Genomic DNA, 19,377 nt, shown 5'->3' on the forward strand with positions numbered 1-19,377 from the left:
TTTCACGCAGGTGTTCATGATTCAGAGTGGAACAGAGCTAGTGTTTCAGAAACAAGAGTTCATCGAAGATTGTTGATGGGATTTGCTAGATGGAGCTTCAGGAAACAAGAGCATTGTTGCATGAAATCAGAGAAGACCAGATCTTGCAACAAGAGCATTGTTGCAGGAAATGCTCTTGTTGCAAAATTGTGCGGGGTGCAGATCTATCGAGGGCTGGAAGCAAGAGTGCTAATGTTTCTGCAACAGAGCGGTTGTTGCGGGAAATAACTAGTGGGCATGCGGGGCGCAGACAGTAGAACGGGCGGCTATTAGGTCGGGCATCCAACGGTCGTCAAGGCTGCGGATAAAATCAAGAAATCTGTCAGCGGACGCGTAGCGTCACCTATTTTACAAGCTAAAGGGACAAAAAAATCATGTAACCACTCTAATCCTATCATAGTCTCCAGGAGCCTAAATGATAATTCTGTAATTCCGAAACTAGTAAAGGGCTCGTGGAAATTGTAAAAATAGGAAGGCCGTCATGAATAACAGCGTCCATGATGGACTCTGTTGCTAATAGCATCCAGGTCTGGACGCTAGTATCGACGGCGTCCAGTCATGTCGTTCCATTGGTGCTCTGATTAGGCTCAATCGAGTCGTTTTGCACTTATAGATAGAGGTTTCATGAGTTATAAAACCTAATACGCATGCAGCCATCGTTTCCTTACCTCGTAGGGTTGTAAGCAAGCTCTAGCGCGGGTATCACCCATCATCACAGGAGCAACATCGTCTCACTGGCCGCTCGTCATTAGGATCATTCGCTCGTCATTAGGATCATCCACTCGACCTATGAATGGCGCATGTGAGTTGTTCCAAGTACTCGTTGAATCTTCTTCGTTTGCTATTCTATCTAATTTATTCAGTGGTTACAAGGGTACATTGTATAGATGACTTGGTTGTTACTCTTGGGTAATATAATTGGTAATTGGCTAGTTTATGAGAATAGATAAGTCGACCTTGAGTTGGCGGCCGCGCTTTTGCCTCTACATGTTGGTGCACCGCTGCCAGTACTTCTGGGAGCATGGCGTGCCGGCGCCGTAGCTCAATGTGAACCTACTGTAAGGGTGCCACCTCAACCTTGATAGGGTTCCGGTGCCAGCCCTGCCGGCCTCAGGTCACGCGTAGCTGACGAAGATCCACCGCCACCCGTGCTCTACTACCGCCGACCTTCGCCGCGACCCAATGTACGCGGTGGATTTGCCAAAGGGGGGTGCGTGGTTCGCCACCGAGAATGGCCAGCGTTGTCGGTAGTGCTTCGAGTGTGCGTACGATGCACCGCATGCACTCACCACTCCACCACCACTGCCGGTCGTGGCAGGTGGAGCAGCAGCTGGCAGCCTTCCAACAGGCGTTTCCGTGGATGGTGGCGCCAATCTACATCAACCTGACCAAGGAGGAGGAGGACAACGACGACGCTGCCTATATCTACTGCCTGTAGCTGACTGTTTTATAGTTTTCATTTATTTTTTAGATTTTATTACTCCTGTTGGCTGTTTTATTTTTAAAATTTCCAAAAGCTAGCGCAAATGTGAAATGCTTCCGACCGTGTTGGACGCACCTACGAACCGGCAGACAAAAACGAACACTAGTGTCCACCTGACCAACTCAAATGAACAAAGAACGAAGCAAATCCGTGTCAGTTTGTGTCGCCTCGAAGTTTCCCTCGGACGGAGGCCAAGTTCAACACATGGGACGTTGCTAACAATAACGTCCAGGTGTGGACGTGGTTTGCAACAGCGACCAGGTCTGGACGCTACTAATCATTGCGTCCTTCCTATTTTTCAAAATTTCAACTTATCGTTACTAGTTTCAGAATTACAGAATTATTATTTATTATTAATAAAAAATGGCCTGCCTAGGAACAGTCCTGCTTGGTCGCGGCCGCCGCCAGCAATCTTTTGTAACTAGATCGGCAACGCGCCTTAGCGCGAGGGTGCCGGTCCCAACGATATGGTCAAGCGTTGGAAGATCAAACGACATGATGCATTACTCCGAGGCAAGTTCAACACATGTAACAGGAGAACCAATTATCGAGTTCGGGGATAAGAAGAAACATTCACTCTGTACCAGAAGAGTAACATCATTAAGTTCAACTGTTCAACATGGCCACGACCACCTCGACCCGCCGCTCACTCTTGTGTTGCAGCAGGGTGCTGCATCCAAGGAGCATGCTGCAGGGGCTCCTCTCGACACTCGGAAGGATGCATCTAACACACATCCCGGCGATGGAGTCTCACTTCTGCACGAGATCATGGTCCTTTGATGCGGCCTAGTGGGGAGGCAACGATAGCGCCATCCGCCACTCTCCTCCCGAGGATGGCGAGAGGCAAGCTCGATGGGGAGTGTAGTGGCAGCGGCGAGCTCGGCGACGAAAGAGGAACGGCGAGGAGGGGTGGAAGCACGATGACGGTTGCACGATCGGGAGTGGCGGCTAGGGTTTTTTCCCAATCAGGTAAATGTGGACCAGGAAGAAGAGAAGAAGACGACCTCCTCACCCCTATCCATCTTGAAGCCATCCACACGACGCCACTTACCACCCAGCACGCGAAATCACAACTCGATGGGCTTTGAGAATTACACGCGGTGGCTTCCTAGTTTGACACTATTTCAATCTACAATGCTCAACTTTGATCCTACGACCGAGGTCATCCAGGAGGTAGATCCGACGGCCGAGAACGCAGAAAAAAAAAGAATGTGCATAAAAAATACACCCAACAGCCAGGAATCGCTAAACTCCGAGGAGCCAAGGATTCTCCCATGAGTCTTGTGTGCGGCTTGCCACACCCCACCTGTGTCATCAATATCCAACCTACTAAGATATGTTTATATTCCGAAGGTTCGGAAAAAACTAAAAAGATCCAGAGCGCCAAAGCCCATTGCATGCAAGTGCTGCCCAAAGGATGAACGTTCGGTATGATATATTGAAAGAAAGCCATAATTGATAATTCATCTTACTATTATCTCCGGATGATGAGTCACTGGAATAAGAACATCCATCATAGCTACACATTATTCTGTCCTCATCCAGAATTGTATTCATTGGAATTTTACGACAAACTAAATATTTTCATCAAAAGAAACTGCATAAAATTCCAAACGATGGTCTTCAAAACTGCATATAATTCAAGGTGCATCCTTATTCTGATAAGGATGAAAAATAAATATACACTGGAACTCCTGTAAAATACAGATGACCAAAATTAAAAGATATCATAGCTACAAGTAATTCAGTCCTCACGACACAGATTGTGTTCAAAAAAAATCTCTTCGATCTTGCAGCAAAATAGAATTTCATACCATTATAAAACAAGGGAGGAAGAGAGACTAAAGTAACAAACCTAAAATATAGCAATATATTTGCATAGCAGTAACAACCCAAGCAATTAAAATTTCACACTACAGTAAGAAATCATAAGCAAAAAGAATTTTACAACAGAATAGGAGATTACATATAGGCAAAGCATGGCACCAACACATCCTGAGTGCAATAAGCAGGGGGCAAGGGCAAAGCACACAGACCTATCTGGCAGTGTGGTGTGGGGCGGCGGGGAGGGCGACGATGGCAACGGCGGTGGTGGAAACCAGGGAGGCCCCCATTGGTGTTGTTGCCGGCGGTGTTCTTCTTTTGGTCTATCTCGATGGCATGCTCCACACTGCAAAGTAGTTGCGCGAGTAGTGGCCTGCACAACCCTGTCGGTGATGGCAAGGAGAGAGCCGGTGAGGGACACAACAGCGTCCTGCAAACCAAGATAATGGGAGGACCAGTTAGAGGGACATCCCAAAATGAGGTAGAATTTGACAACACAAACTTTTGGAGCCCTTCAACTACACCAAATGGAAGCAAATGATAATGCTAAGCACCATACCATGATCAGGAACATGGTTCTGGTGTTGATGCACATTGTAGCAGAAGTCACCACTGCATAGGTGTAGACCAAAAAAAGCTCTTGCTTGGCCACTCGGAAACGTCACCACCCAACCAGGCTGCTCCTGAAGGAAGACACCCAAATCATAGATACATCAGTCGATATCACACAATGAGATAGTTTTAAGAGTACTCTAATTTTAATAGAAGTAGTGTTCATATAGACATTGTCACGCCCTAAAACATGGTTCGGACGTAACAGCCGCCACGCGTTTATAAACAAAAGATTATAAACGTGTGAGGCCTAAACTAAAACTTTTCACAATAATACACATAATAAGCATGTATTCTTTATTCTGGGGATACATAGTTCTTGCTGAAAATAAACTTCTAAAGTACTTCAATTTATTCCCTCCCGGCGCGTGCTACGCCTACTGCTCAAAGCCAAGCTCAGGATCATTACCACTTTGGGCTGCAAAAATAGAAATTAAGCAAGGGTGAGTATGATGATTCATACCCAGCAAGTAGCATTTATTCAAGGGTACAAAAGGAGAAAGTGTTATGGATATCACAACGGTGTAATTCAGTTTCAAGGAAATGATACGATAGCAATGGACAGATTTAGCGGCGGAAAATAAAGTAGTGCAAAAGGCTGAATTAAAAGATGATATTAAACAGAGTTCAACGGAATACTGGAAATATTTATAGCGGTGTATAGGGAAAAATATTGGTATCACACCTGACCAGCAAGGTTCCCTACCCGGGACTCACAGGGGTGAATATTCACACTTTTACACTCTTAAGAGGGGTACTCTGACATCGACAATCTCGACCAGAACCACGTGGGTTCTAGAAGAGCAGAGCCCTTCGACCCCCTGAGGCACGACAACTTGACTTACTAGTATGGGTCGTTCCCAAGGATCCATCACCGATACCCTGTTCGGAACAAGTGTCGCCCCCAGCGGAGAACTCAGCCAGTCCCATACCTGAAGCGTGACCGGTACAATATGTTTGCGGTCGTGACACCAATATAGACAATATGTGAATATGGAAATAAGGAGGTCAGTGGTATGATGAAACTTATGTAGTAATCCTCACGTCTCCACGTAAGCCCAAATAATCATGATGATTACTTGCTCACCGGAACATATTTCTCTTCAACAGTACCGTGGCCAACGAACAGAGGACAGTTGCAGAAGAACTCATATATCACGGTACAGTGGCTAGCAAAAGAAATACTAGCAGCAGTATATCTCTAGATCAGTGTAACAGTGTGCAAGTCGCAGGACCAAGCACAGCAACGAAATATGAACAGAGAAACTGCTACTTGCCTGACAGCAGTACCCGTCTACCACGCGGTCGCTAGGAACAACACCAGCGAGAGCTCCAACTTCTTCTTCCAGCAGACGACTCTGACTAGTGTGTCAATGGTCCTACGCTACAGCACCTGGTCGCCTTATATACTGGTAACAAGTGAGTAGCTCCTTGTGAACACATTAATCGTCGTCCAGCTGCCGCCGTAACTCCTGCTTGCTCCAAAGGATAAGCTAGTGCCCCTTTGCTTCACCTAATGGCTGGTTCGATGCACCTACTAGCTCATGCATGCATATGTTTCTAACCAGAGCAATGACACGTACATTCTATCTCTCAAGGAAAAGACACGTAGCCATGCAACAAGCCTTCTCATTGCTGCATGCAAAAATATCTACTGCCCTAGATGGTGGTATAGTGTAATCCAAGAGCTAGCTGGCCTGTGAGAAGAAAATACAGCTAACCTTACTGAGCTAGTCGGCAGGCTACGTACATGCATTACGGCAACGGTGACTAGATGGATACATGCAGTGCGTTGAGTACAGACCATGGATGTGGTGCATGCCATGCATTGATGCATGCATGTAAGTGTACGTGGATTGTTCAAGCAAATGCAATACTCCACCATCTTCTAATACAAAGAAAATCTACTAATGATTGGGATGCACCTATTGGTCTTAAGATATTTATCTCCAAAATTATTTATAAATACTAGCATGCCTGAGTTATTAGAAAAATGATAGTTAAGCAAAATTTAATTCTAAATGACAAATCGATGCATTTTAATTATCCTTAAGTAACACACGGGTGTTACATCCTCCCCGCCTTATAAAAATTTCGTCCTCGAAATTCAATTACCGGTCGATAGAAGATGCGGAAAGTTTTTGTGAAGTTCGTCTTCTTTTTCCCATGTCGCCTCGTCCTCATTGTGGTTACTCCACTGGACTTTGACAAATCGGATAGTCCTTTTTCTCATTACTCGATCTTTGACATCTAGTATTCTCAGGGGGTACTCCTCGTATGATAGGTCTGGTCTTAGTTCCACGATTGGTAGTTGTGTTGCTTCTGGCAGTGTCTCGCATTTCTTCAGTGTGGATACATGAAAAAAATTATGTACCCCTAACAAGTTTGGAGGCAGCTCTAATCGGTAGGCTACTGGTCCAACTCTGCCAATAATTTGAAAAGGTCCTACATACCTTGGACTCAACTTTCCTTTCAAACCAAAACGTCTCGTACCTTTTCGAGGTGAAACCTTTAGGTATACTAGATCTCCCTCTTGAAATTCAACTTCCCTCCGTTTGGTGTTTGCTTGTTTCTTTTGACGGTTCTGTGCCGCCGTTAAATGCTCCCGAACTACTCGTAGTTTTTCCTCTGCCTGTTGAACTAATTCTGGGCCTATATACTTCCTCTCACCAATTTCTTCCGAGCATATAGGAGAACGACATCTCTTACCATACAAAGCTTCATACGGAGCCATCTTTATATTGGATTGATAACTGTTGTTGTATGCAAATTTGACTAGAGGAAGGGACTCATCCCACTTTTCTTTGAAGTCCAACATGCTTGCTCGAAGCATATCTTCCAGTATTTGTATGACTTGCTCTGTTTGTCCATCAGACTGGGGATGATAGGCTGTACTAAAATTCAGTTTGGTCCCCAAGGTCTTATGTAAACTTCTCCAAAATCTTGAAACGAACCTTGGATCTCGATCTGAAGCAATATTTACAGGGACGCCATAGTTCGTAACTATCTCCCTAATATATAACCTTGTTAATTTTTCAAGGGTCATTGTTTTCTTGACTAGTATGAATTGTGCCACCTTGGTCAATCTGTCTACTATAACCCATATAGAATCATATCCTGCGGAAGTTTTCGGCAATCCGGTAACAAAATCCATACTGATACCCTCCCATTTCCAACTAGGAATTCTTAGCGGTTGCAGGAGGCCTGGTGCTTTTTGATGGTCCACCTTTACCTGCTGACATATTGGACATTCCAGGACGAATCTTGCTATTTCTCTCTTCATATTTGGCCACCAAAAATTTCCTTTAATATCCCGATACATCTTTGTGCTACCAGAATGTACAGTGTATGGAGTGGTGTGAGCTTCTTGCATGATCTCCAATTTCAACTCTGCATTTTTAGGTACACAAATACGTTCTCTCAACCATATAGATCCATCCATCCGTATGTGAAATTCTGATGGCTTTCCTTGCTCTATGCTTTCTCGGAGACTGACAAGAAAAGGATCTTCCAGTTGCTTTATCCTAATTCTTTCTTGAAGATCAGGTTTGACCTGTAGTGCCATAATAGTGATCGATGGGTCACGTACATGCACCTCTATTCCCATCTTGTCTAAGTCCTCCAAAATCTTCCTTTGTGAGGTGATTAAAGATGCCACATTGCAATCAGCTTTTCTGCTTAGCGCGTCAGCTACTGCGTTTGCTTTACCCGGATGGTAATTGATATTGACATCGTAGTCTTTAAATAGCTCGATCCATCTTCTCTGCTGCATATTTAATTCCTTTTGTGTGAAGATATATTTTAAACTCTTGTGGTCAGTAAAAATCTCACAGTGTTCTCCATACAAATAATGTCTCCATATTTTTAGAGCAAAGATTATAGCACCTAATTCCAGATCGTGTGTTGGATAATTTTTCTCATATGGTCTAAGTTGTCGAGAGGCATATGCGATTACCTTGTTGTTCTGCATGAGGACACAACCGAAACCAATTTTTGAAGCATCACAGAAAATAGTAAATCCAATCCCATTTATTGGTACTGCGAGAACTGGGGCAGACACTAGTCGACGTTTTAATTCTTGAAAACTTTCTTCGCACTTCTCGGTCCAGTCGAACTTTACTCCTTTGCGAGTGAGCTGTGTCAGTGGCGCTGCAAGCTGAGCAAAACCTTCAATAAATCTCCGGTAATATCCGGCTAACCCAAGAAAACTTCTTATCTCAGTAATCGTGGTTGGTCTGTTCCAGTCCAACACTGCCTGAACTTTTGTTGGGTCTGCAAATATACCCTCTCCAGAAATAATGTGGCCTAGGAATGATACTTTGTCTAACCAAAAGTCGCACTTCTTGAGTTTAGCGTATAACCGGTGTTTCCTCAATGTTTGAAGTACTGCTCTCAAATGTTCGGCGTGTTCCTCTTCTGTCTTTGAATATATTAAAATATCATCAATAAATACCACAACAAACTGGTCCATGAATGGTCTGAATACACGATTCATTAAATCCATAAAAGCTGCGGGTGCATTTGTTAATCCAAACGGCATGACTATATATTCGTAGTGTCCGTATCTGGTGCGAAAAGCTGTCTTTGGAATATCTCCTTCTTTAATTTTTAGCTGGTGATACCCCGATTGCAAATCTATCTTTGAAAATACCCGCGAGCCTTGTAGCTGATCAAATAAATCATCGATCCTAGGCAAGGGATATTTATTCTTAATAGTTACCTTATTCAGCTCCCGATAATCAATACATAATCGCCAACTGCCATCTTTCTTCTTTACAAATAATACTGGAGCGCCCCATGGTGACATGCTTGGACGAATAAATCCCTTTTCTTCTAACTCTTTGATCTCTTGCTTGAGTTCTTTTAGTTCTGCTGGAGCCATTCTGTATGGGGTCTTTGAAATAGGATTAGTACCAGGGACCAGGTTTATGCTGAACTCAATCTTTCGGTCCGGTGGAATTCCAGGTAACTCTTTAGGAAATACATCAGGAAATTCTCTAACCACAGGAATATCCTCTATACGTTTCTCCTTTATTTCCAAGTTCCTAACTTGTACGTACCTTGTTTTCTTGTGGCTCCCTTGGTACACTATTTTCTGTTGACCAGGTACTTGAAGTATCACTTTCTTCCCATGGCAATCAATAGTTGCATGATTTTCAATCAACCAATCCATGCCTAATATTATATTAAAATCATGCATATCTAGTATTATCAAATCTGCCCGAAGTTCATGTCCCCTTATAATAACCGGACAATTAGTGCATACCCTTTGAGTTATCATCTCAGCCATTGGAGACTCTACCACGATTTTTTTCTTTATAGGTGTACTTTCTATTCCATGGGTACCAATAAATTTAGAAGATATAAAAGAGTGGGTAGCACCAGAGTCAAACAAAACAACCGCATTATGAGAACATACTCGGAACGTACCTGTAACCACATTGCTATCATTGTCCACCTCATTTTGGGTCAAATGATTTACTTTAGCATGAACAGGTTGTTGCTTCCTTCCAGGATTGTTCGTGTACCGAGGAGCAATATTCGGCTTAGGAGGCGGTGCAGGTAGGTACAATGGTGTTTTTGGTGCAGGCAAAGCAAATGACTGATTATGAGTAAAATTCTTGTTCCGGCACTGACTGATAACATGTCCCTCCTTGCCGCATCCGAAGCATTTTCCCTGTCGCTGCTCACACTGGGAAGCCATATGATCTCCATGACAAATAACACATTTATTAACTATGGGCTGATATGTTGCTCGATTATTTGAGCGCCAATTTTGATGTGCCTTCCTTTGCATGTTTCCTTGACCACGGTCGTCGAACCTCATCTTTTTGTTTGGTTTCTCAACTTCAGCACGTTCTTCAAGGTATGCTTGTTCCACTGTAAGAGCCTTGTTAGCTATGTCACGAAATGATTTTAATTCAAATACCTCCACGCGCGCCTTGATGGGTTGACGTAAGCCTTGAGCGAACCTTCGCGCCTTTACTTCATCATTTTCAACATACGCCATCGCATAACGGGCAAGTCTAGAAAAATTAATTTCATATTCTGCCACGCTTTTATCACCTTGCTTTAACTATAGAAATTCAAGCTCCATTTTCCTCTGAACACTTTCAGGAAAATATTTTCTTTGAAATTCTTGCCTAAATATCGCCCAAGTAACCAAATAATTTTCTGGATATTTCTTTTTGTGCACATTCCACCAATCAAAAGCTCCACCTTGTAACATAAACGTAGCTAGTGTCACCTTCTCTTGCTCTGGACAGTGCCTTGCTTCAAATATTTTTTCTATCTCAGTTAACCAGTCATCTGCGTCCATAGGATTAGCACTGCCAAGAAAGGCAGGCGGCTTCAGTCGCATGAATTGGCGCAAGCTGTCCTGTGTCCCACCCTCATGAGAGTTCTCTCCTCGGGGTGACTGTTGTACTAACTGCTCCAAGATTACAGTCTGTCGCATTTGAGTTTGTTCCTGGCGGTTCAAAATCTCCAAGAGCAAATTACTTGGAGGAAGTTGATCTTCTGCGGTCCTTTGAGATCCACCGCTACCTCCAGCGTGGGTAGTAGAAAAATCTCCATGATCGTGGTTAGCCATCTATACAATCATGAATGATGGAGAGCAAAATAAATAAATAAACTGCCACTCTTCATAGCATGCATCAGTACATAAAAGTTGATTTTACTATATAAGAGGGGTTGACACGTACAACCAAAATTTGCACAGCCTCACCTGACAGGAGTGCTCGTGTCAACATCAAGCTACATGCAAAGGCTAGTAAAAGTGGAAGCAACCTACTACTACTAGGGTTGCTACAGGAGGCAGACATCACATGCGAACTGGATAGGTCACACCATTACACACTAGATACTAGTAGCTCTGCCACTTCATTTATTTAAGCTAGTACGTACGACCACTCAAGTTGTACTATCGCCTGCTAGCTAGTACGTTGCATGCCCTTAGTTCTTTCATTTCTCATCCTTCATTGCTACAAGCTGCTGACGGAGGCACCAGTTCTCTGCCTTCAAATCCATCATCTCACTCTCTTGTTTGTTGTTGACGTCTTCCAGCTCATCTCTTTCTTGCTTCAGCTTCTTGGTCTTGTGTCCCTCCTCCTCGATCCAGCGATCGCGGTCCTCCACCTCTATTTCATGGTCATGCTTTATTTCATAAAGTTGGGCCTGATGCTCCTGCTCTAACTCGTCTAGTTCTTGCTTCCTACGAACCTCATGGTACTGCTGGAGTTGTGCAATCTCCTCCTGGTGTTGCTGCTCAGAACGTGCCAAGTCCAGCAAAGTCTCCCAGTACTCATAGCTGTGCAAGTCCACTAGGCCAAAGTTCAGACTAAAGTAGAGTGATTTAAGCGCTTCACGAGCCGCCGAGCACCCAGCTTCATGATCATCCTCGCCATAGCCATAGAAGGTAGTGTATGCACCAGGGTCATGTGGAGTGACCTGCACGTGCACAGCTCCCTGGATTCCTCCATCCGAAAGAGCACTAGTAAGATCACTGGTGGCTCTAGGTGAAAATGATCGGCTACCTCCTCGAGGATTTGCACAAAGTTAAGATGGAAGATGGTTGGGCCATCCATCCCTGATTCCAACCACACATATTAGCACTAACAAAATGCATGCATAAGAAGTGAAATACTAAATTTCATGACAGGACATATAATCAAATGAGCCACGTAAATGTTAGCTTCACATAAAATAAGCACAAAAAAGAGTGTTTCTAACTTACACGCACAAAATAATACCCTGGTTATTCCCCATTAGTTGCAATAGTTTTTAATTTTATTTAACCTAAGCTCTGATACCACTTAAGCTGTCACGCCCCAAAACATGGTTCGGACGTAACAGCCGCCACGCGTTTATAAACAAAAGATTATAAACGTGTGAGGCCTAAACTAAAACTTTTCACAATAATACACATAATAAGCATGTATTCTTTATTCTGGGGATACATAGTTCTTGCTGAAAATAAACTTCTAAAGTACTTCAATTTATTCCCTCCCGGCGCGTGCTACGCCTACTTCTCAAAGCCAAGCTCAGGATCATTACCACTTTGGGCTGCAAAAATAGAAATTAAGCAAGGGTGAGTATGATGATTCATACCCAGCAAGTAGCATTTATTCAAGGGTACAAAAGGAGAAAGTGTTATGGATATCACAACGGTGTAATTCAGTTTCAAGGAAATGATACGATAGCAATGGACAGATTTAGCGGCGGAAAATAAAGTAGTGCAAAAGGCTGAATTAAAAGATGATATTAAACAGAGTTCAACGGAATACTGGAAATATTTATAGCGGTGTATAGGGAAAAATATTGGTATCACACGTGACCAGCAAGGTTCCCTACCCGGGACTCACAGGGGTGAATATTCACACTTTTACACTCTTAAGAGGGGTACTCCGACATCGACAGTCTCGACCAGAACCACGTGGGTTCTAGAAGAGCAGAGCCCTTCGACCCCCTGAGGCACGACAACTTGACTTACTAGTATGGGTCGTTCCCAAGGATCCATCACCGATACCCTGTTCGAAACAAGTGTCGCCCCCAGCGGAGAACTCAGACAGTCCCATACCTGAACCGTGACCGGTACAATATGTTTGCGGTCGTGACACCAATATAGATAATATGTGAATATGGAAATAAGGAGGTCAGTGGTATGATGAAACTTATGTAGTAATCCTCACGTCTCCACGTAAGCCCAAATAATCATGACGATTACTTGCTCACCGGAACATATTTCTCTTCAACAGTACCGTGGCCAACGAACAGAGGACAGTTGCAGAAGAACTCATATATCACGGTACAGTGGCTAGCAAAAGAAATACTAGCAGCAGTATATCTCTAGATCAGTGTAACAGTGTGCAAGTCGCAGGACCAAGCACAGCAACGAAATATGAACAGAGGAACTGCTACTTGCCTGACAGCAGTACCCGTCTACCACGCGGTCGCTAGGAACAACACCAGCGAGAGCTCCAACTTCTTCTTCCAGCAGACGACTCTGACTAGTGTGTCAATGGTCCTACGCTACAGCACCTGGTCGCCTTATATACTGGTAACAAGTGAGTAGCTCCTTGTGAACACATTAATCGTCGTCCAGCTGCCGCCGTAACTCCTGCTTGCTCCAAAGGATAAGCTAGTGCCCCTTTGCTTCACCTAATGGCTGGTTCGATGCACCTACTAGCTCATGCATGCATATGTTTCTAACCAGAGCAATGACACGTACATTCTATCTCTCAAGGAAAAGACTCGTAGCCATGCAACAAGCCTTCTCATTGCTGCATGCAAAAATATCTACTGCCCTAGACGGTGGTACAGTGTAATCCAAGAGCTAGCTGGCCTGTGAGAAGAAAATACAGCTAACCTTACTGAGCTAGTCGGCAGGCTACGTACATGCATTACGGCAACGGTGACTAGATGGATGCATGCAGTGCGTTGAGTACAGACCATGGATGTGGTGCATGCCATGCATTGATGCATACATGTAAGTGTACGTGGATTGCTCAAGCAAATGCAATACTCCACCATCTTCTAATACAAAGAAAATCTACTAATGATTGAGATGCACCTATTGGTCTTAAGATATTTATCTCCAAAATTATTTATAAATACTAGCATGCCTGAGTTATTAGAAAAATGATAGTTAAGCAAAATTTAATTCTAAATGACAATCGATGCATTTTAATTATCCTTAAGTAACACACGGGTGTTACAGACATATTCAACAACTCTTAATTTTAATAGAAGTAGTGCTCATATCTAAGTTCGGATTGTCCAACGGACACTCTTAATGTACTTTTTATCATGGTCCAAATGAAACATCGATATAAACCATATAAGCAAAACCATTTCGTTTTCTAAGAGTTATAAAGAGAAGGAAATGGCTACCCTGTTACAATCCATCATCTCATCATGGAACAAAGAATAAAACAAATTAGATGCCTACACCGGATAGTATGCACGTTGACTATACCAAATCATTAAAGACTATTTTTTTGAAAGGATGAATAAGAAAAACAGTACACCAGTGTGAAAAACAGAACACATGTGTAGTTGAGAAAATCTAGCGTTACATAATAATTGAATACTCCCTCTATAAACTAATAGAAGATCTTTTATAACACTAAAGTAGTCATCTAAATGATCTTATATTAGTTTACAGAGGAAGTAGTTGCTAAGAAGTTTCAGGTTTATTAATCACACAACTAAGCCTGCCTTCATAAATTGTCCTCCACCAAAATACTCTTGCTTTAGGAGATTAAAAAGGATAGATGTCAATCAGTGGTGATCCTGCCCGGACTGCAAGATACACTACCTAATTATTATGGTGCTAAGCTGATTTCCATGCAATGGTCTCAGTTCTTATAATCCTCTAATCTTCAAGTACAAAATAATAATGCATACATAGTACTGATGTGAGCAAATGTCTCCGTGCCAGCGCCCTCCATGGGGATAATCTTGCACACGAGGTCACCTCAAGCAATGTATTGCCACCAGCATAACTGAAGCACTTGTTCATAGCTTTAGTTATGAGATATGCCGTTAGCTGAGATAGAAATCACAAATAGGTCAGATCACAATCTAAAGAATATAATCTTATCCAAGAAAATAGTCATCAGCAGCAAAGCTTTATTTAGTTCTTTACTAAGAAAGCAAACTTACAAATTACAGCCCAAACAGATAAATAAATGGTTCAGAATAAGCAGAGGTCAAGGTACTTACAGTGAGTGGAGCACAACGAGCTAGACGTCGTTCCAGCGAGATTGACAGGGTCGGCAATTTTGATTTGCAAGTTTCGACCGAGGGGCTTTATGGCACAGAAGAAGGGCGAGCACTCCGTGACAGCAAGCTGCGTCAGTTCTCCAACCTGGCAAATCACAACTGCTACTCTGTTCTGCTGTTTGTGTTGGATGACGAAGGGGCGAAGACTCGGACGTGGTGGGCATGGACTGCAGCACAAATTCGACAGCCAACATTGATGGGACCACATCTCTGAAGTAAACAAATTCACAAGGTCAAGTTGTAACTCGACAGAAGTGAACATAAGAGCAAACAAAACATGTAGACATTAAAATTGATTAATTTGTATTCTGTCTTGTATCACTTTGGCCATCACTTTAAAACGATTTCCCTTCGACCATAGTAGTACTTGACTTCAAAGAACTAACACTAATACAATCGGATCTATGTAGTCTGGATGAACGCCAACACATTTAATTATTCGTTTAACATCTAATTGAGATAAATTTAATTTAGACCTAGAGATCAAATAAGATTAATTAGAGCGCCGAGTGCGCACAACACCAGCAATCCTCCTCCAAAACCATGACCCAAATGGTCAGAATTTTATTGCTTTTTCCTCCTCATTCTGGCAATCATTCAGATTTCTTTCAGAATTAATGATCACAGGGGATTCATTCAGAATTATTCAGATTTCTTTCATAATTAATGACCCCAGGAGATCACAGAAGAAAAACATATGTACGTCATTTCTGTAATATACATGAAAGGCAAAAGTTCAGAATGATACAGCTGTATCTTATTTACCTTGTAAGAAAATGGAGTATCAGCTCAAATAATACCCTGAAACCATTGCCATGTCAGGAATGGCAGTCCAGTAAGAATTAGAGCATTATGTATAGAAAGCTTTGAACATTGAATTGGGCCAGAAATGGCAAACTAACCAATATGCCCACGCAATGCCGCTCCGACCACGGCCTCTCCTGCCCCACATCCATGTTATGCTCCCCATTGTTTCTCTCCTTCCCCTGACTTTAGCGAGCCCGCCGAGATTGCCACGCTCATCATCTTGTGAATCATTTTGATCCAAGAATCAAGATCACAGATCAATTATCATAGACATTATATATGACATACTAAATGTTGCTATAAACCATCAGAAAGACCATAGAAATAAAGTACTATCTCAAGGGAAATATCTTTAAAACTGACTGGAAAATCTTTAAAACTGAACCGTACAAACAAACGAATATAGCTCCTCCGCACTTCATGGCAGAGAGGGGCTAGCACAAGGGACGGTCAGGAGGAGGAGGGAGGCACAGAGGAGAATCGGCCGCTCGGGCCGGAGAGAAGGGGAGCGAGAGCGACAGCTACGCCAGAGATGCGAGGGAGAGAGAGAGACGTGGGGAGGGTGAGAAAACCCTAGCCGTCTCACCCGATTGGGGATGAGGCTGCGAACCAGGGAAAGCCATCTGGCGTCGGGTACGCGAAAAGTCAAAAATGCCCTCGGCGGGAGACGAGTATTTCGGCGGTGGCACGGGATATTTTGCCTCTGGAGAACGCCGACGGGCCAGACAGAACACGCGCCAGCCACCGCAAATGACACTCTGGGCCCACCAGTGACAGACCCCACTCGTCAGCGGGAACCGGACAAAATAGCGGAGTAAGCGAAAGCGCGTGGGAAGCGAAACTATTCATTCCTATAGTGCTACTCCCAAATCCGACGGCAGAGTACGTCCGATGGCTTGATCCGGCGGCCGAAATGTCATCAAGCGAACGCAACGGACGGCCGGATTCGTCTGAGCTCTAAGGAGGCTTGTAGGAACATCCTTCTCTTATCTCTTGATGGAATGTGTTTGTGTTCCTTTCCAAAAAAAAAAACGTAAACGTCCGCCGCCCCCTCCCCCCGTGTTCGTTTAGTAGAAACCCTAACTTAAAGTGCGGCGGCGGCGGCGGCGAGCATACCAGGCGGCAGGCCTGGTTAGCAATCTCAGGCCCCCAAAAAGGAGAGATCGATGGCGGCTGGAGGCGAGGCGCTGACGCCTCGCGAGTCGGCGATGGAAGAGATGGATCCGCAGCCCGGCGTTTTTTCCGAAGCAGAGATCCTGAGGATGGAGATTGCGTCCCTGGTGAGCTTGCTCAGGGAGAAGCAGTCTGACGTTCTTTCGCTGGATCCTGAGACCGTGAGGAAACTCACGTCCCTGACGAGCGAGATGGCGTGCCAGAAGTCGGCAAGGGAGCGGCAAGCCTTGGTGGTTCCGGAGGTCAAACGCACAGCGCCGCGGAGCAAGATCTCCAGGAGTATATACGATTGTACCTGCAATGCTGGTAAACAGATGGCTGGCCAATGTGCTGAGGACCAGAGGACCAAGGAGTGTGTGGAGATGACTCATCAGGTGGAGCACCAGGAGCAAGGAAGAGGCGGATGAATCTGTGACAGATTTGGCAATGGACCTTTGCAAATCAAACATGGAGATGCACCACATGGCTGCTGATAGCCAGACGACAGATGACAAAGAGGAACATTTTGTGGCAGCAGATCTGATAAGTGGTCTTTCCGACCAGATGACTGTGCGCTGTTATGAGAACCAGAGTGTTGTGGAGTGCCTGGAGATGACTGATCTCACGGTGGGCAAAGGCCAATCAAGCACGGAGACGCCTGTGTTGAGGATGATGGACCAAGGAAAATCAAGCAATGAAGGTGAATCAAGTAACGAAGGCAAATCAAGCACGGAGACGCGTGCCCTGGCGTCGAGGATGATGGACCAAGGCAACTCAAGTAGTGAAGGCCAATCAAGCACGGAGACGCGTGCGTTTAGGATGATGGACCATGGAAAATCAAGTAGTGAAGGCCAATCAAGCACGGAGATGCAAGTCCAATCAAGTAACGAAAGCAAATCAAGCACGGAGACGCATGCCTCGAGGATGATGGACCAAGGCAAAAAATCAAGCTTTAGGATGGTGCTGGATTGCGATGAGAATGGTATGCCCAACTGGTGCAAATATTACGAGATGCTCGAATGTGAGGATGTGGAGGAGGAAGATGAGGAGATGACTCCGGAGGGTGTAAGGATGTATAACAAATTCCGTAAGGAGCTATTAGAGATGGAAGCTGGCTTACGCAAGGACCGGGAACAGGATCAAAAGGACGCGCTGAGGTGGGAGCGGGATCAAATTGACACACCGAGCTGTTACACAATGGACCCGATCCCCTTCTCACTTCAGGACGAGGCGGAGGAGACAGAATTCACAAAATCAGACACGGAGGAGATGGAGATGGCGGACAAGTTGTTTGCTTTAGGGCGTAAAAGCTGGGAATCTGCATGGGGAGACGACTGCGGTAACTTCGAAGACAGCAGTAAGTAAAGATAAAATCCATCGATTCCTTCTCATCTTATTAGTCTTCCAAAACAATGGCAACATAGTCAGATTCGTCCCTTCCTATCTTCTTTCCTTGTATGAGTAAGTAAATAATTGATGTTACAACATGTCTTAACATTTGGATTAACTTGCTGCTGCAGCCGTATTGAGTCCTATGCACTTTACACATTGCACGCCGGGACTGATCCCGTACGCTGCTCGCACTGTGAGCATCTTGCAAATCTACTCCGTGAAGATTGTTGGAACAGATGGAAAGTTGAAGTTGCCACTCCATGTTTATGGAATTGTCGCTGCCCGAGATGCCGTGGACTACAACCGCAACATTCTCTTCTCCTGGCGAAGGGAAAACTGCCAAAAACTCACTCCAGAGGTATGTACCATATCACATAGTATTTCTCTTAATTTCCCCCTTTTCTTCCTGCATGTGCATTCGTTCATTAGATTCAACTATAATGATGATTATGATGCCTGCAGGATCATTTTTTGCGCTTAACTGGCCCGTCCCGTGCAATTGTGGCTGTGGACGATGTTGATTTCGAAGTCCAACTGAAAGTAAAGGGCTCATCAAGGTCTCGCGACAGAGCATTGATGAGTCACTGCTTTACTTACGCCGGTGGTTACCATGAAGGTTTACACACCACCTTCTCCAGCAACAGCTTTTGCACAGTAGAGTTTAGCTATGAGCGACTTACAGAAACAGTCCAGGCTACTATCTTGAGTGCGCGTGTTGTTGAAGGGGCGCCTTGGCCTTTTGAATATGGCGGGCGGATTATGTGCTCCTCGCCACCACGGGAAGTTACGGACTCCCTATCCAGGCAAGTTGTGTTGGTTGATTCTCGTCGTTCTGATGGTGGCGGAGAAATGCCAATGGGCTCGGATGGTTTCCTTGATCTGTCAAGGCATGTTGTTTCTATAGAACTTGAAGAAAGCCTGCAGATTGTCGTACAAGCATACTCACAGTCTGGTGATGCTATTGCTAGACAAGGTAGTGTCAGGTTCAGGACCAAATACTGCAACATAAGTCGAGCGATATGTGAGATTGGTGACTCTAAGGTGGAGATAACTGTCGCTTGGTCCCAACTTGCTAAGCACAAGAGAGATATCCTCTTAGAAGGACATGTTTGACGGCTCTTGTGCCGTGGATGTTGTGGACTGCAGAATTATTTGTCTTTGATTAGTAAATCTGTTATGTACCTGTTGCCCAATTTTATCTGTTTTTGTCTTGCATGTGGTTTGCAAAACTGCAGAATTATTTCTCTTCGATTAGTTATTAATCTGTCCAACTGTTTGTGAAT

At 44.2% G+C, this 19,377-nt stretch overlaps 1 protein-coding gene and 1 long non-coding RNA gene across 4 annotated transcripts; one reads left to right on the top strand and one right to left on the bottom strand.

The window, feature by feature from the left end:
- Window positions 1-3,115: 3,115 nt before the first annotated feature.
- On the bottom strand, window positions 3,116-16,112 carry LOC125533713 (uncharacterized). Of its 3 annotated transcripts, none has more exons than XR_007294339.2 (7): window positions 15,646-16,112; window positions 15,509-15,544; window positions 14,684-14,953; window positions 14,366-14,507; window positions 3,906-4,029; window positions 3,559-3,776; window positions 3,116-3,216 (listed from the first exon to the last, which is right to left on the bottom strand). It is a non-coding gene; the product is annotated as an uncharacterized LOC125533713 (long non-coding RNA). The 3 variants fall into 3 exon arrangements; XR_015617007.1 differs by lacking the exon at window positions 3,116-3,216 and having other exon boundaries at window positions 3,370-3,776; window positions 15,646-15,769; window positions 15,941-16,112; XR_007294338.2 differs by lacking the exon at window positions 3,116-3,216 and having other exon boundaries at window positions 3,370-3,776; window positions 15,646-16,109.
- Window positions 16,113-16,562: 450 nt separating this feature from the next.
- Window positions 16,563-19,292, top strand: LOC125529491 (uncharacterized). The gene is made up of 3 exons (XM_048693905.2): window positions 16,563-18,059; window positions 18,223-18,452; window positions 18,557-19,292. Exons 1-3 carry the CDS (start codon window positions 17,150-17,152, stop codon window positions 19,205-19,207), a joined length of 1,791 nt encoding a protein of 596 aa, XP_048549862.2. The 5' UTR covers window positions 16,563-17,149; the 3' UTR covers window positions 19,208-19,292.
- Window positions 19,293-19,377: the final 85 nt, after the last annotated feature.

This window comes from Triticum urartu, chromosome 2A (assembly GCF_056163025.1).
Source record: "Triticum urartu cultivar PI428250 chromosome 2A, HENAU_Tu73, whole genome shotgun sequence".
NCBI lineage: Eukaryota > Viridiplantae > Streptophyta > Magnoliopsida > Poales > Poaceae > Triticum > Triticum urartu.

Bases quoted from the DNA above. Each gene is read 5' to 3' on its own strand.
- LOC125529491 (XM_048693905.2), top strand. From the start codon at position 17,150: ATGGACCTTTGCAAATCAAACATGGAGATGCACCACATGGCTGCTGAT. The intron at 18,060-18,222 runs GTAAGTAAAGAT...TTGCTGCTGCAG, and splicing joins CGGTAACTTCGAAGACAGCA to CCGTATTGAGTCCTATGCAC. The intron at 18,453-18,556 runs GTATGTACCATA...TGATGCCTGCAG, and splicing joins GCCAAAAACTCACTCCAGAG to GATCATTTTTTGCGCTTAAC.